An 18,495-nucleotide genomic window follows, 5' to 3' on the forward strand; every position below is an offset into this window, starting at 1 on the left:
AGAGCCCACTGTTGAACCCAATGCTAATGTTGAACCTTCTGATAAAAGCAAAAGAACTTCTGTTTTGTGGGGGCAGAAAAAGCATAGTTAACCTGGAACAGCTGGGAGGCTGCTAGCATTTCTAATGTAGAAGTTTATCATTCAAAACCAGTATTTTTCCAGACGATGTGTGTTTGGATTTCAGAATGGTTTTAGGACATATCTTGAGAAGTGTGGTAAAGAATCCTACTGGATTTTAGGTGTGTGCTAGAGAGACAATTAAATTGCAAAGCTGTAGGAAACTGAGCAGTAGAATGATTGCCAGTAGCGACTCCTGTGAAGACTGATCTAGTTTGTAGGTTAATGCCAGTTGCTGAAAGCTTTGAAATATCTGTTTTACCTTAACGGAATGTAATTTCTAAAGCCAATTGAACTTCCTTACTCGAGTTGACCACTGTTGTGAAAACTGTCCTGGCTTGATTGGGTAGTGAATGAGACCTCGGTGGAACTGTCCTATAACTTAGAGCTACCTGTTTTCTGAAAAAGGCAAATATAATCCTAGGAAACAAGGATTATGGAGTAGACAACAACTAGATCATCTGTTGATGTATGTCTGGTTTGGAAGGGAGCATGAGTGGGGAGATAATCTAATGGGTTTACTTGCCCAGTGGTAGAATTAATGCTATTCAAAAATGTTAATGTTGCTCTGTATCTGTTGGTGCTGTTTCTCTTAAAAGAACTGTTGAGATGATTGTTTTCTTATAAAATACCCTTAGTAGAACATGATGATCATGTTCATGTAGATATGTTCATATAGTAGGGATATGCCTTCCTAGTTTACAATATTTGCTAATCATGTTTGTTTAATCCTCAAGGTCAGTCCTTGTAACTTAGGAATTGTCTTTGAATAATGGTTTTGCGGTTTCAATTGCAGTTACCCAAATGTTGTAGGCTAATGCTTTTTCTCATGTACCACTTGTTAAGGCTACAAAGTTATGACTCTTTCACAGTTCTTAATTATGTTTATTGAAATTTTACAAAGTAAACTTCAAAATACTGTCTGTAAATTTTAAGATCAACTGTACTAACATGCATTTTGGCTGTGGCAATGGACAACTATGGCTGTTCAATAGCTATCACTTGACAGCAAAGGAAAGTGTCTGTTAAGCTACTTAAGTTTAACATGGTGAAACAAACTTGTATTGCTAGTGATGTTCAAATTGATACCTCTTGTGGGACAAATTAGTCAAAACTCAGGATCTAGCTGTGTGACTTTCTGTGGCAGAGGCAGAATGGCAGACACAGGATGTAGGTGTTTACATTGTTTTTCACACTCATGGTCTTATAGCAAGGCTGTAAATTTTAAGACTTTTTTGAGTCATGCTACTCATGATGGATGGTCTAAACAAGTAATACTTTTTTTGACTGCTGACTTGATGGATGAATAGATCCAATAGGTGGGGTAGGGGAAAACTTTTCCTTTCAGAAGTAGCCAGAACTAATAAAAGTCTAATTGGAAATGTTTTAAAAATTACTCCAAGGGCAGTTTACCTAAAGCTATGTTTATACCAAGATCTGTCTGTCATAGATATCATAGACTAATTATGCTTACTCTGTGCTTTTACAGCAACAGGTAGAAGAGTATCTGTCAATCCTGTAAGGGTTAGACATTTGACTTGAGTAGATTCCTGCCCATGCAGGATCCTGGAGGAGGCAGTAAGTCATAGCTGAGGGAGGAAGCTTATGGTGAAATTCTTCCAGTGTATAAACTCTCAATTCTCACATCTGCTGTCACAAAGCTTAAAACCCTTTTATATTCCTGTCCCTGAACTTGGTTCTACTAAAAATTTCAACCACCTTTTCCATTCAAATCGGTGCTCATTTACCTGCTACAACTGCTCAGCTTCTCTGGTAACGCAGCTGTTCTGGTGCCATGGTGTTTATGGTCCCATGCTTTCCCTGGACACCAGTATTTAGCTTTTTGCATTGGTCTGGCTTGCCTCTTAAACGGTGGGAAAAACATACTACTCTTAACAGCCAAGACCCTTGACACCTTAGGGTTTGGGGGTAAAATATATCAGGTCTGAGGTTAACACTTTATTAAATTCCTTACCAGCAATATTTACAGTCATTAAAAGTAAGAGAGCCTGAACCCCTAATTACTGTCTGTGAATGTTCTATTCCCTCTTCAGAACTTTAACACTAGTGCACCATTACCAGACAATAATTGGCATAATTCCCCAAAGAGCTTTGAGAAGTTATCTTTCATTGCTATGATTTCTCTAGCCACATGGATGGCTATTTTATACATTCATAAATATCTGCACTTGTAACTACTTAACAGTATTCCATAAACTACCCAGTGCACATTGCACTTAATAATTGCAGGTGAATATTAGCCAGTTTATGCTCCCACTGAAAGCAAGACGTACTCATTGTCAGGCTTCACACTATCTTTTTTCACATAAAAATATGAGGATGAATTTTGGCTTTTCCTGGACACAGGAGTTTTATAAAGGCTTTCCTAAAGCTCATGTGACACAGTGGGTATAGAACAGGGTTAATGGCTGAATTCACCCACAGAAGCCAAAATGAAGTCTCATAAAGTGAATACTGCACACAGTGCCCATGGCAAGCTGCTCTGATGATCATCAGAAGTGTATATGGAGCCCAACACAAACCAAACACACAGACAATAATTGCTAAAGACTTTGCTACTCTTTTATCCCGGGAAAGTCTATTTGCCATAGTGTTAGCAACGTCCACTCTGCTGGTGGCATTGCATATGCTTTCTGTAGTTTTGTAGAAATCATTCCTATGAGGCTTGGTCTCTTCCATCTGAAGTGGTGGAAGATCTGGATTGATATTCAGACTTAATGACTGATTTTTAAGCTTATGTAGGTCGAGCCTTGAAGCATTTTTGGGAGGAGAAAGGCTGCTTGCTCTTTTCTCATGTTTGTGTCTGTTAGCAGGCTTTACAAAAAATATAGTGTGTTCCCTTTTTGTCCCCTGGAAACTCATTTCACAGTCCTCTTGACCAGGTGATAGGTTTTCGTTTCTGAGGGATGTGCGTTTCCTGATGTTGAGGTAAATACTGAAGTTAAAATATGTAACAGTGATGAAAGGTGTAAAGAATTCAATAGTAGAAGCAATCATTAGGAAATACCAGTTGTAAAAGAATTCTGCATGACATTCTCCTTCAGGGAGGATGCTCTTTTGGGCAATGTGCTCCCAACTGAGAATGGCTGGACCGTAGAGAAGAAAAGCAGCAATCCATACAGTGATCATCTTCAATATTGCATTTCTGGTCATCCCTTTCTGAGCCCTGTAACTGACCTGAGAGAGAGCAAAGTTAAGTCACATATATTACTAGTATCTCGAACAGTTACATGGCTATCTTGGAATATGCTCCCTCTTCCCTCCGTCACTTGTGAGGGCTGATAATATATTGGTTTAGGGATGAGGGTTACACTAAGCTTACCAGTACCCCAGGAAAGTTATTTCTGAAACACTGATTTCAACAAATATTATTAAGGTGACATATGTTCTGAGAACAGGCATTGGACCTTAAAAGCTGGAAGACCAAGGCTTTTCCAAAGCAAATAACCACTGCTGTTCCTCGAACTGGTTGTCAGCAGCTGTTTACATAGTCAGTTGCATTAGCTGTGACACACTGCAGAATGTCCAAAAGCATGGCCCTTCAAAATTCACTGATTTAGAATGTTTAAATTTAAAATACATAAAAGGATCTGAATTCATAGAACACCCATGGAAGTTCTTTCTGCTTTGTAGAGAGATAGCCTTTTTTTCTTAATGTGAAAATCACACCAAAAAAAATTAATGGATAACAGCTTTTACTTCTGTTTTATATCCTTAATTTCATTCTTTTATGAAGTACTTGCAGAACTCTGATCTGCAATTAAGATGTATAGATAGTGTTGTGTTTTGCCAAGTGCTTTACAGGAAAAGTAACTAATTTCCCTTACTTAGAAAATAGAGAAGGTGCAAAAAAAAATAGTATGTCAGTATTACTGAGTGAATTGTATCACCAATAGAATTCAGTAGAAACTTAAAATTGAGATCTTCTTAGTATTCTGATTCCTTGGTGTACCGGACAATATTCATATAAGGAACTGGAATTCAGTCTTCACATCTCTACAGTGGCCACACAGTGTTTTGGAATATGAAGTCCTCAAGCTCTTGAGTTCTGTGTAGGATTCATGCTTACTGCCCCGGTCTGTGGATCTTGATCTCTAAAGCCGGTGCTGTTTGGATAGAATACCCACACAGCTGAGAAATACTGAGTTTGAATCGAGTCTGATTTTTTGCATTCCTTGACAAAGCTACTAATGATTTCAGGAGCAGCCTTGTAGGAAGGTTATAATTTTCACTGGGATAGAGAATAATTTAGAACTCCTTATATTCCTGTTCATATGTTCTTATACTGCCCTAACCCAACAGGAAGCTTCTGTACTCTTGCTTGGGGAGGGACTTTTATATGGAGGATTAATTTGAAGTGTTTTAAAGTGGCTGGGTTTTTTCACTTATGACCAGTTCCCATTTGTTTCTGAAACCATCCAGTCTATATATTTATACTATGTGTGTAGTTATGAGAGTTTGGTTTATAAAAACAAAATTCATGGCTAATTCAGAACCTAGAAAATAAAGGAATTATAAGTGTTGACTAAGAATTAATCTGTTCATTTCTTCTCCCTCTTTAAAAAGAAGTTGGTAAAACAAAGTTGCATATAAATTGTTAAAATGATCTTGTGGTCTCTTTTTGTACTGCTTCCAGAAAAAGTACCATTGCCTCTTAGCTTCATTGCTCACTCTAAATCACACTAAATTAACATTTTAAGGAAATGTGGATGCAACAAGGGGCTGAAAGATAAGCAAAAAGTGGGTGTAGAAGATTTTGCAAAGTCTAGTTTCCTCCTTTTTTTGATAACCAACATGCTGCACGGCTGAGGCAAGGCTATAGCTCTTTCTGTGGCTGTTACATAGAAATAGCATTTGCGTCCTTTGAAAGATGCTAACTTATTCTGCCACAGTGAACTGTATACACCTAATTCTGCCTGAGAGTTTGGTACTCACGGCAAGATCTCTCTCTGCCTTGTGCTGCAGCTGGGATGCAGCAAGGCTGGTGCCAACAGGTGCATTGCCATGCTGAGGGAGAGGGTCCGTTTTGGCCATGTCATACTTCTTAAGGGAAAGATGTACCTTGTTCCCTCTGCCCTTCCAGCTGGAACAGCAGCATCTATGAACTGTGCCTGTTTCTGAAACCAAGTACTCTTCCACTGTAAAAGTGGTCACTCCCAGAACTATTTCTAGGACCGAGGGGAACTGCGTGGATCCCCCGTCTCCTGTGGTGTCTGAGTGAGGTGTGATGTGTCGGGCTGAGCTAAGCAAAGCACCTGCTTGAAAGGGCAGCCTTGGAGCCCCCCCAGCCCCCCTCGGCACCACTTGCCCAGCCCTTACCGCTTTGGTGACAGAGATGAACCTGTCGAAGCTGATAAGGACGATGTTGAAGACAGAGGCGGTGCACACCAGGTAGTCTACCACCAGCCACAGCTTACACCAGCCCCGGCCGAGTCTCCACTCGCCCGTCAGCACGTAGGGGATGTAGAGGGGGATGCAGAAGCCGCCTGCGGACAGAGCTCGGCCGTGACACCCGCAGCGCCGCGGCGCGCAGCCCGCCGCCCCTCCCGCCGCCCCGCAACTCACCCACCAGCAGGTCGGCGATGGCCAGGTTGAGGAAGAAGAAGTTGCCCTGCGTGCGGAGGCTGCGCTCCACCGCGAACGCCACGATGACCAGGGCATTGCCCAGCACCGTGGCCAGCACCAGCAGCGCCATGGGCGCCGCCAGCAGCGCGGCGGTGCCGGCGGCCAAGGGCCCGCCGCCCTGCCCGTCCGCCGCGCAGGCGTTGCCCGCCGCCCGCGGGCTGCCGGAGTGGTTGAGCCACGGCGAGTCCTGGCCCATGGCTCCCGGCCGAGAGCTGCCCGCCCGGCTCCGCCGCCCTCCCCGCCCCGCCGCTGGCACCGCCCCTGCCCCGCCGCGGCCCCCGCCGGCGGGAGGGGAGGGGCCGGGGGCGGCGGGGGGGCGGCTGCGTGCGCCCCCCCCGGCTCCGGGACGGCGGCGGCGTGGCAGAACTTCCCGGAGTCGGAGCGCGGGGCTGCGGCCGGACAGCCCCCTCCCCGCCGCCCGCAGGCTGGTTCCCTCCCGGGCCCGCCCCGTGAGGCGCCGCGCGGGAGCGCTGCCCGCGCCCGCCCGCCCGCTCCGGACGGCTCTGCCCGTTCCGGCCCGCACGCTGCGAGGGCGCGGGCCGTCTCCGCTGCCCGCCTTGTGTGAGCGGCCTCGGGCGGCGCAGGCTGCGGCCGCCCCAGCTGTCCCGTCTGCGGGAGCAGCCGGAGGGGCTCCCGGCTCTGCCTGGCCACGTGTTTTCACAAAACTTGCAAGAGCGTAGTAGTTCCGAGACCTCGCTTTCCTGACGTAGTGTTTTAAAGTGTGTGGTGCCAGCGATGCCCCAGAGCCAGTTCTGTCACAGCAGGTGGATCTACTCCAGAGCCCAAACACCCGCGCAGCTCCTGTCAGCTTCTGGCAGGATGGCCACCCCCGTGCCGGGGAGGAGGGCTGGGACACAGCGGCCCCTGAACGAGCTGCACAGGCTGCTGAAGTCTGTCAAAGCTGGAGGGCAATTTCCGAGAGGAAATGTGGCCTACTCCCGTGACTTGGCTCCCTGGATCACCATCTGCGTTAAAACGCATGTCCAGCGATGGGCTTTGTCTTCCCAGAGACTGTAAGCCGTTTGGGGCTTGCTGCCTTCAGCATGGCCCCTTTGTCATTAAAACTAGGTGGTGGACTAGATGATCTTCAGGGTCATTTCCAACCTAGACGATTCTGTGATTCTGTGAAAACAGAACTTCCTCAAAAACAAAGATTATATATGCATAATCTTCAATTAATTCAGCCAATGTTTCACATGTGGTAAAAGATTTGTATAAATCTGTAGTTTGAAATAACAAATTTTGAAGCAGTTACAGCAGTTTACTCTTTCTAAAGAGAGCTGCTCAAATGGACACCAAGTAAGACAAGCAAGAATAGTTTAATAACTTGTGTATTATTTCTTTGAGGTTGAGCATGTGTTCTCAAGGAACAGTGGACTGGCCTTTTCCCCAGAGGGAAGCATCAAGCCTTTGTCAATGTTGGAAGTACAAAGCCCAGGTAATCCTCCACAAAGGAGATTTTGCAATTTACTGTTTATGATATGGCCTCTCTTGTTTATGTCAGCCCAGGGACAGAAATGGCAGCTGCATGTCTAACGTGTATGAGCAAAATACTCCTTTTACATGCCTCCATATCATTATCTCCCTAGAGCAAGTAAGTAAAGCCACACAAAGCAAAAGTAACAGGAACACTGAAGCCTTAGTTTATTACCACAGTGATTATTATTATTCCCTAATTTGGGGACTCATTTTCACTTCCCTTTGAGCCCAATTGTCAGTTTTCCATTCACTTCAGTTTGGGCAGGATCAAGCTTGTTGATAATTACTGATAGCTGATTGTGCTGTGGAACATAAAAGATGAAAGAGGCAGCCAAAAGACACAAGAAAAAAAAATCTCAATCACCAGGAAAACATGGGAGAAATAATTTACTTTTTCCACAAATAATTACTATATTCTTTAACTCTTCTAATACAAAGTAATTTTACAGCAGCTCAGTGAGTTTGCAACATCGTGTATAGCTTGTATGCTATATTTGGAGCAGCTTTTGTAGTATATTACCTCCTGGCAGATTTTAAGATTCTCAGTAAGTTCCATAATAACCACTCTTACTGTCTTCTGATGCTCTTTTATTACTCCTGCTTTGGCAAGGCATGATTACTGCAACTCTTAACAAAATTCTGTCCTAAAATCATGAACTATCCATAACTCTGCACTTCAGGGACTTACTGTTGAAGGCTGTACTAGTGCTGTCTGGAGGCCCTTGCAGGCAGCAAATCCAAGTGTGCACTAGGTGGTCAGCATTCTCAGAACAGCAGGTTTTACACATCCAGACTTGAAACATTCTCTTTTTCCCTGAAAAAATGATTTTTTCATGTCCTGTGGGTTACTGTCATTTTTACTGACCTATGTTGGTTTTCTTTTAAGAACATTAATTCTTGGGAGAAGAGCTTCACTTTTGTTCAAAATATATGTTATGGTGGTGTAGATATATGCACACACTTGGGGAAAAAAAAAAAACAACTTAAAACGAGCACAGGAAAAAAGAGAGCTATACCTCATTGACCCCATTGTCTGAGCAGTCTGTCCTGGAGGGAGAACACTGTGATTAATGGATCCTGGCAGGATGAAGAAAAGTAGATGAAGAACTCTTTATAAAATGCCTTTGTGTGAAATGTAGACTTCCGAAACCATATTTTGTTCCTGATCTTTATCTAATCCTTGGAGCAAGATACATAATTGATTAGGAATGGTAAAAAGGAATGACACTATCCCAAGAAAATAACGAAAAATGCAACATTTTCCAAGGCACGTCAATACTGACATGTTCTGAAATTTTTTGTTTCCTGTGATTCCTTTAGTGATAGTTGTTTTCCATAAGGCTTCCTTCAGTGATTTTTGAAACAGTGAGTGATCTGAATCATGCAGTTTCCCATGACTCTGGCATATGTGGGTGAGTGTATCTACAGAAATGATAGAAAACCAGAATGTTTTTCCCATGCCAGAGACAGATGACACTTTTCCCAGAACAGGCCAAATTCAGCTTCCAAACAGACTTGGGCAACCATGTAGAGAGGGGTAGGCTCCAGCTGTCTGTATAGCCTATTGGTTCAGAAGATGCAGAAGACCTTCTTAGCTAATACCTTTGAAGTACGGTAGCAAGCACACTTACATTGGATCTTTGCCTGAATCTGAACTCAAAGCTAAATCATGGTCGTGTACCAAATAACATACTGTGCATAATGTTTCTTCCTCTACTTGTTCCTTTTAAAGATACTTTGATTTAGTCCTAGGATTTCACATACAGGATACTTTATCGGTGCGCCACAAGCTGTACTTAAGCTTTGCTCCGTAGTGAACTGAAGAGCACCTGTTGCACGTTTCAGTGAAGTGTATGAAAGCATACCACAGCTGGAACCTTCACTTACATAAAGGAAACTATTCACTAGTAGTTTTGCAAATTTCTGACAGAATAGCTCCATTTAATATTTATAGGTTGTGGTCAACTGTCCTCTTGCTATGCATGATTGGTATTTGACAGAGAAAACGCTTCCTTGGCCAGGAAAAGAGGAATGATTTTTAGATGGTCTGAGAGAATGTATACACAGCTTTATCAACTGGCAAATCAAATTCTGCTGTCAGACAGAGCTGAAGCTAGTTAAATGAATGAGGAAAACTGAATTCTGCTACAATAATTTCCTGTTAACCTTAAACCCTTTACTAGTTAGAGTTTTGCTTGCACCCTGATTTGCTTTGCTTTGTTTAATGTTCTGTAGATGTCTTAATGAATATGATGCAATTCATATTTTAAAAGATTTCTTCTTGTTCCTACACACATAGGGAATAAGCACCTATTTGATCTGTGCCAGTGGAAAAGCATCTACTCCAGAGTACACAGTGTTACCTATCATATACTGATTATGCATTTTATTTTCTCACTAAAGAAACATTCGGTAGAACTCAGTCCTGTGCATAACAAGGCTGGTGGGATAGCAAGTTTTGGTGTAGGTATCCCTACCGACAGCTGGCTATAGTTATCCCAGCCTGGTTTTAAGGTGCTTATAAAAGCATGGCTAGAGCTTAATGGTGTTCTGCCACTTCCTTAATAGCACAAAGAAAGTAGACTGCTGTCCCCTCAGTTCCTGATGAGCCACACTGTCACCTGTTCAGACATCAGTAAACTGGTTTCCAGCCACTTCAAGTGTGATTTGCTGCTTAATGAAGTCTTGTTGTGCTTACATGTAAACAAGAATGCAGTATCAGGGAGGTAGGAGGGGCCAGGCCTAGATGATTCAGTTCTGCATTTTCTGCACTTCGGGTGATGTCATGATAGCCATGTCACACTCTGTATGAATTCAGCCAAATACCATGAGCCTGAGATCCCCTCTACATCTGTCCTTATTGTTTTAATAACCATTTGTCAAGAAGTAAGACTTGTGATTTTGATGAATATAGATGAGAGATTTGAAATATGATTAAACTAATAGACTTGGATAATTAGACTGCAATCAGGTACCAGAAATAGTTATCCCACAGGCAATTGCCTTAAAGCTACACCAAAATTATATTAGCATTGAGAAGCATTGTACGAAAATATATTATAGGCACTACAAATAGTTTTATTTCCTTTTTCTCCTTCTGGATACATTCAGCTGTTTCACTTGTTATTACTAGTACCCTGTCTAACCAGTTCAGCAATGCGACATATTTGACATTTGTATCTTTCCCATCGTGGCTACTTGATGCATCACTTAGGCAGTTTCACTTATGCTGACAGCATCAAAGGATGTTATCACAATTTTGTCCCTTGGCTGCATTGCTTTTTGGTTGCACTCAGTGAGAGCTGGACGGACTTCCAAAAATTATCTCTTCACAATGTACTGGTGACAAGGACATTGCAAAAATCAGAGGTACCCGGACTCTGGTTTATTTCTCATTCTTACTTACTTCTTCCTTAATCCTTGGAAAAGTTCCTTTCCTCCTGGCCTGTCACCTCTTCCATTTGCACTGATAATGTCCAGATATATAATCTTGCTAATCTGCACCAATATTTGTAGCCAGAGTGATACTGAAGTCCCAGGAAATCAGTGTTTCTGGCATTTGGATGCATATGCTCAATAACTTGTTTTCCATCAGTAGAGGGCATTCCCCAGGAACAAGCTGGAAGGGTATCTGCTTTCTGCATCTCCCTCTGACCCAAGCCAGGGGGGTATTTCCATGGCAAGCAGATAATAAACACAGATTTAGAATATTCTTCCCAGCATCTCTAAACTTGTATTTTGTCTGTATCAGCAGTAGCTGAGGCTGTATCAGCATCTGTTGTAGTTTTTACAGCTTTGAGAATGAGTTAGGGTTAATTTTTTCCTCAGGGCTGACCATTTTTCATTTTTGACTGGAGTAGCAGTCCCCAGCACTGTGACCTTAATGGCCATGCCTCTTTGGGAAATTAAAGCCTGTTTGCTTCAGTGGCAGGATGTGAAATTTCAGGCAAATATGAATGTGTTGCCAGCAGAAGATGAATTAGTGGTGTTAGGGAGCGTGATTTATCATTGCTGCTAATCAGTGACACAGTTACTGTCACGTAGGCTTTGTAATAAGACAGACTCGGATCATTCTGATGCTAGCAGATGCCTTTGTTTCCTTATGTTATTGGTGAGGTATAAATTCTTATAGAGGAAAAAGGAAGGAACTCAAATTTCCTTTATTTCAAACTTCACTTGTATGCATTCTCTATATATCTATACTTCATGCAGAAACTCAACAAATGCCTGCTGTGCTATATTTAGGCTTGTCTTCTTCCTACCTTTGAATACTACAGAGTTTCTTTATCAAGATATATCTGTTAGGCTCTTACTGTAGTTGTGTCCTGGTCAGCTTTATATTGGAAATTTACAGTGTAGCAGAGTTGACATGCATGCAAAGCGTAGCTCATCGTTCTGTTATACATTTAGATGGTGAAAGGAATAGTTCATCACCTTTGGACCTGCGTGGGGATTTTATTATTTAGGATTGTGGTTTTGTTACGCTATGCTTAATAGGGGTAGGTAGAAACTTGAATGTCCATTTGGGATTAAATTTTGTGTTTTCAAGATTTATTTTCCTTTTAGAATGGAGAAAAGTTGGAAAACTGCAGAATTTTGTCAGAGCCTTTCTCAGTTTAGTAAAGTATAAAAGTTTGTATGACTTGTTTTGTGTTTTCACATCTCCAACTTTGTTGATCAATGACACACTTAGTAATATTTAAATAAAAAATCATTCCTGTGAAGAAGAGATGGCTGTTCTTCATGTCCAGCATTCACAGGACAGAAATAGTGGTCTTAAATATCAGCAGAGGAAATAAGGAAGACAGTAGTCTAATGGTAGTGAAACACTGAAACAGACTGCCTGAAACTACTGTGGAATCTCCATCATTAGAGATCCAAAAGAATAGTTTCAGCAGAAATCTATAAGAATGATGCAGAAATGACGGAATGGGCCTTGGAGAGGGAAGTGAATTAAATTGTCTCCCAGACTCCCTTCCAGCATTATTTTCTATAATTCTGCAGCTCTGCAGTGGTCCAAGCTATTATGTGATTTTCTTATCAGAAAAGAATTCTATTCATCATTTCTATTGTCAAGCAAAAAGGAAGTTCACCCAAGAGCTTCTTGCTGCACTTTCTGATGAAGATGAGGCGCACAGGCCAGTACCAGGTGGGATCTGCCCGCAGGCTCTGCTGTGACACTGAGCCAGCCAGCTGAGGTTGTCCTGTGACCCAGCAACTGTGCGGCCCGACACAGGTCCGAAGGCTAAGCTGTTCCCACAGCACTGCACAGCACGGCACAGGTTTGGGCCTGCTCAGGCAGGCAAAATTCACCATATTTATTGTGGATCACTAACAATGGTCTCCTGGTTAGGATCACTACAAAGAGAAATAAACCTCAGCAGTATTCACGCAGTCCTATCTCCCTCAATGCCGTGTATGTAGGCAGTCTTTGTAGCTCTAAATCAACAATTTATGAAAGAGATGTAGCTACATGAAATATATATGAAGTGGTCCAAAAGCCACTGAGCTAAATAGAATTCCATTGACTTCAGTGTACTTGAGTCAGCCTCTAACTGTGTTTTTCTGGGAAGCACAGAAGGATCAGGTTTAGCTAATTGCGGAGGGAACATTGAAGCACAGGAGCAGGAGGCAGAAACCTGTGTTCTGTTCTTGATTCTGCCATAAACTTGTAAACTTGGGGTTGTAGAAAATCACTCAGATTTTGTGTGTCTCAGTATTTTTGTATGGGACGGGGTACTTAAAAGTCTTCTTTTGAAAATACATTCTAGAAGCAAAAGCTCTAAAAATTCACATTGTTCGAGAGATTTGTAAAACAATGTCAGCAGAACAATAGATTTCATATCCTTTTTCTGTTTATAGTTAAGCTCAATAGGCAAGGCAGCTTCCACCCACCACATGCTCAAATAATTCATTTTTGCATGCAGTGATTAAGCAGGCTGTTCCCATTAGGGTCAGTGGGAGTTAAATAACCAATTATGGAACATTAAGAGAAAATGATAGCCTTTAATTATTCTTAAAAAAAAGCAGCCAAAAACCCAATAAACATTTATTTCTTTTTCAATAAGTCACTGATGTTCTTCATATGCTTGAAGTTTTGTGCTCATTTATGTGAAATATCACATTCCTGTCTAAAGCTCAATGTAGCTATAGTCAAAAAGATGAGTAAGTGAATCTGTTTTTTCAGTGATTCCCCATACCAGGAAATCTGTGTGTTGGGCACAATTTGCTGAATTTATTTTGTTAAATGTGAATTTCCTTAAAAATTCTGTTGAGATAAGAGCAGAATTTACTTGTTCAGGACAGTCTGTCAATATTTGACATAGAGTTTTGACCAAAAAAGTAGGGAATTGTTTTCTAGGTTGAAATGTTATGTTTAGGGAGCATTATTTTTTAATGAAATGTTTAAGCTTTTCAATTTGAAAGGGAATTTTCATTTCAAAAATGCTGTAAGTACTTTAAAGAAAAAAGAAACAAGATAAAATTGTTGATTAAGTCTCAAGCATGAGACTAAGAAAGGAAAGAAGAGTTATCTGCAGAAAAATTCTTGCATCTGCATGCCACCTCTCATCTGAATGCCATCTTCAGACAGGGGAGGGAGTGGAAGTAGGGATTAGTTTTTAAAAGCTACTGTCTGGTGGATGTTGCTCCTATAGTCTCCAAAATTCTACTTTCCTCAGCATATAGCTTGAATGACCATTCAATTCTGGACTCTCCAATTGGATGACTTCTGTCTTGTATAGACACAGGGTTGGATTGTCACCTGTGCATCTCGTATGCTGGCAAGAGACATACAGAAAGCCAGAGGAACACATGAAAGTGCAGTAAATGTACAAATATCCTCACAGACCCCACATTCAAATGGGAAACCAGTTCTTACACTTGAGTGTGACTGTAATAAGAGGGGAAGCTACAAGCTAGGTGTCGGATGCCTGGTGTCGTGCTTTCAAAACAGTACATTGATTGCTGTGAATATCTAAGGAGCTGTTTGTTCAGGGCCTACGTCTTGCAAGGAATGGAGTTGTAGGTACTAATGCACTTCCTATTAATAAAATAAATGTCGTCTTGCCAGTGTGAACTCATTGGATTTTTTACTTATTAGAGAAGATAATCTACTATTGCTTTCAGATGAAATTTCAATGGAATTAATTTGTTTGATAAAAAATACAGCACAGGTTCAGACCATTTTTCTGCTTTTGTAGCAGGGGCAATATTCTTTCCATTATCAAATCCAAGAAAAGTGGTTTTCTGCAAAAGAGCAGCAGTTACCTGACACTGTAGCACCCTGTTGCTCTCCGCACATTCAAAGGGGAGAATCAGTATGGTGCATTGAGTTGTCAAAGTCTACCCACCCTAACTGCATGGAAGTATTAATGAAACCAGGCATTCAGTTCATATTTTCAGCTTTGGAAAGCAACATAATTCTTAACCACTAAAAAGAGAAGCAGCTTTGCTTATCAGAGTGGCTCGTAGCTTTGTAGAACAGAGTGGAGCGAGCAGGTCTTCTGTGATGGCCCAAGGCTTGCTGTCAGCAGCACGCTCTGCAGAACATGCCATCTTACCTCTGTAAAAGGTAACACAGGTATCTAGAGATACAGCCCTTAAATACTACGTGCTAACATGCAGCACAGCCAGGTCACTAAAACAAAGCTGCCACCAGACCCAGAGAGATGCTAGCTTTTCCTCTGTGGAGGCTTTAAGCTCTCCTGAGTCAGCAGCAGGGTGAAGAGGCAGTTGCTAGCACAGCTGATTTATGTTGCAACCCAAGGAGTAAGCTTGAGTAGGATCCCTCAGAGGTGCTTTCAACTCCATGAAACAGCTGAGCCTAACAAGCTGACACCTCTGCAGCACAGCCCCTTTTGAAAGGTGTGGTGTGTGTTGAGGTGAGTTTTTGGTAGCATAAGCCCTGGGCAAAAGCAGTTTCATATAACTGGTTCTATGTAAATGGCTAAAGCCTTCACTTACTGGGGCTTGTGTGAAAGTCTACTGTGAATTCTTGTCTTCTGTATTAACTTTATTTCTCCTGAATTTTATTCCTGCTGTAGCAGATGAATGTTAGCCCTTGGTTTTCAAAATCTCAGCCTTGTTCATAACCAGAGCCAGATGATGAATGCTTGCATCAAAAGGAAATGTAGTTAGGGTCTCACTGTTGATAGCAGCCTGCATCTAGAAGGATGATGCAAGATTAAATGATAAATAAATTTCTTCAGTTCTGAAAACACTGTTTTGCTGATTAAGGATACCAATTAAACTCGGACACCAGAGTGAAAAGAGCAGGCGTATTTTACTGGTGATAACCAATGTAACAGTGTAATACAGAAAACATGCAGTAAGAAAAAGCAGAATAGTGCACTTAAAGCAACAAACAGGAAAATACAGGGTAATGCATCAAATTATTACTACATGAGAGAGAGAATAGAGATTAAGAAAGATCCATCACCACTTGCATGTATTATCATCACCCAGCCCCGCAGTGGCTGGGCAGCCCCAGTTACAGTGAGGATTTGGAGAGCCTGTCCCGGCACGTGGGAAATCCTACGCGGTGCGTCCACCCATGGGTGAGGCTGCCAAAGTCGCTGCAAACGGTCCCAGCCTTATAGACCAGAGATCGACCAGCCAGGATAGCTGGCACCTTTGTTTTGAGCGGAAAATTTCTGTTTTCATTCTCCTGTTGGATTCCACCCAAAGCCTGGCCAGGGCTTGTGGGGGGAAAACCAAGGGAGTTTCTAACAAGGCCAAATATCTGGGTTCTCAGCCTTGAAGAAAGGAAAGTTGGGAACATTCTCTCCTCGCTACTGATTATATTTTGTCTAAGCTGCGTCTCTCACTAGCGAGTTTACATACTTTATTAATGACTACACACTAAGTTAGCAGCTTCAGCTTGGGGCCTGCTCAGGCTGCAGTACTTCAGTGCTTTAGCACTTTTTACATCAGCATAGGTGGGCTGTTATAACTTAGTACAATACCTACTAGCACAATGGTTTTTAGTTATAAAATATACAGGATTCATCTATAGATCAGCTCTGGCTTGGGCCGGTTGTCCAAGCCTTAGTACTTCAAACACACATCCATAAGGTTAAAGTGAGATACCTGGGATGTTAGAGGAAGGGATATCAGAAGCATTTTGTAAAATTCAAAAGAGAATATCAGAATCAGCCATTTGTGTTGAAAGGCAGTGTGCAGGTCTGGACTGATGTTACACCTTGGCTAAAATGATTGTTTGAAGTTGAAAAGGCTGTGTTTGAGGAAGATATTTAATAGCATGCTAGTCCTGGGAGACTTTGACCTCAGACAACTGTCATGCATATTCAAAAGCACTCCCTTACTCTTCTGTCGCTTTGGTCTCTTTCTGCATTTTAACTTCTGCAGGTTCTTTATTTATGTTGCTGTATTAAGTTCTTTACATAGGTGAAAATCATATCACAAAGTTTTGGACTGGTGTTTCCTACATTTTACTTGTCTGTGATGTGGTGGAGATAGAACAGTTTAGCCGTCTCTTCATGCATATGTGTTCAAGAATAGAAGCTAAAAGGCTGAGGAAAAAGATGAACTTGAGTTGCCCCCCTCACCGGAGAAGTGCTCTAATGACAGCTGTTGCAGAAGGAGTGGGGAGGAGGGGAATGTGCATGGCAACCTGCTTATTTGGATGTGTGCTTTTTTTTTTTGAAGTATAACCCCTGCCCACGTTTTTTTTTCCAAGAGAATGTTACAGTTGCAGAATTCCAGCATATACATGACTCCTTGTAAACAAGAATTTGCCATCTAAAATTGAGAAAAGAAGTCATTAAAATATGTTTCTTCAGTGTTTCCTTTTAGCTAGCTTTCGTGGCTTCCCTCTTAGTGTGCTGAGTGTTTGCAAATCTTTCCTTAAGATGCCACACATAGAATAGACCAACCGAAGCAGCTAACTTAAGTGATGTGACTATCAGAGCCTAACATCTAACAGACATTACAGTGCATGAGAGGCATTACAACACATAAATGTACTTGTACAGGTTTCTAGGGATAAGCAATCTCTTCCTGAGTGAATAAATATCCTAATTTTCTGAAGGGGAAAAAATAAACAGAACTACACAGCTGGTATCTATGGAATATTAAAAACTACTCTTGAGAGAGTGAGAAATAGTAGGATAATTAGCATTAAAATCCTCTTAATGCCAAATGTTAGAGTTGATATGTCTCTCACAGGAGACTTGCAAACTTCACCATTATATACCAAAGAAATACCTGATCATAAAGATACTCTTTCATTGCCAAAAGAACACAGAGTGTAATTTGTGACTTCACAAAGCGTTCTCTGAAGCCGTGGGCTGGCTGCATAGGTGAATATCATTTAGAGAGATAAAAATCGTATCACAGGTGAAAGCTTGGAAAACTCAATACATAATATGTATAATATATGAAAACTCAGCTCGCAATGTGGCTGTGAACTAGAGGCTAGTAAGGGATGACAATTAAAGAACAAGTTGGCAGATCATGAAGACTTCATTAACAGAGGGTAACAGGCAGCAGAATAATAGGGGACTTTAATTGGTAATAACATTTCTGCTACACACATCTGTAATAATAAAAATGCACTTTTGTTGCTAATACCAGGACCTGGTAATTATTGTCAGGGGGGATTATCTTGTTCTTAGATTGACACTGAATTTTATACTCATTGAACCAGTCTTCAGTGCCAATTCAAACATGGGAATTCCATCACCTTTTATCTTCCTTCAGCTGTTAATGCTAACATTTTGGTTTAACTCTTGATTGCATTTATGCTTTCTTCCATGTGCCGTGACCTCATCCTACTTATAAAAAAAAAATAAAAATAATTCTTTTTCCTAAGCCTTTCACAAAAGTTTTGACCTTTCAACCAAGAAATTCGAGGACTGACCTTTCATTGTGCATGCATTTATTATGTCTGACTCATAAAAAACAGCTTGTGACATTTCTCTGCATATTCATAGCATTCAAATCATCATCACAACAACCTGTGTATGAGCCTGTGAGAGTCAAATTCCACATTGAGTGGAATATTTGTCTGGTGCTGATCATTAAATATTTAAGAGATGGTCAGAAGAAGAACGTGATCTAGGATTTATAGAAATCAATGGGAATTTTCCAGTCTAAATTGTAAGTGAATTACATATGTGTTTTCATTTGTTGCTCTGCAGGGTCATTGCTCTAAATTACCGAATTCTGCTGGCTGAGTTTACAAATTAGGTGGCTCCCAAGGTTAATCAGGACACCAACATTTGGGGCGTG

At 41.5% G+C, this 18,495-nt stretch overlaps 1 protein-coding gene across 1 annotated transcript; it reads right to left on the reverse strand.

Moving 5' to 3' along the window:
- Nucleotides 1-90: 90 nt before the first annotated feature.
- Nucleotides 91-5,959, reverse strand: LOC141963931 (histamine H3 receptor-like). The gene is made up of 3 exons (XM_074913664.1): nucleotides 5,704-5,959; nucleotides 5,458-5,624; nucleotides 91-3,315 (listed from the first exon to the last, which is right to left on the reverse strand). Exons 1-3 carry the CDS (start codon nucleotides 5,957-5,959, stop codon nucleotides 2,440-2,442), a joined length of 1,299 nt encoding a protein of 432 aa, XP_074769765.1. The 3' UTR covers nucleotides 91-2,439.
- Between the last annotated feature and the right edge of the window lie 12,536 nt (nucleotides 5,960-18,495).

This window comes from Athene noctua, chromosome 9 (genome assembly GCF_965140245.1).
Source record: "Athene noctua chromosome 9, bAthNoc1.hap1.1, whole genome shotgun sequence".
Lineage (NCBI taxonomy): Eukaryota > Metazoa > Chordata > Aves > Strigiformes > Strigidae > Athene > Athene noctua.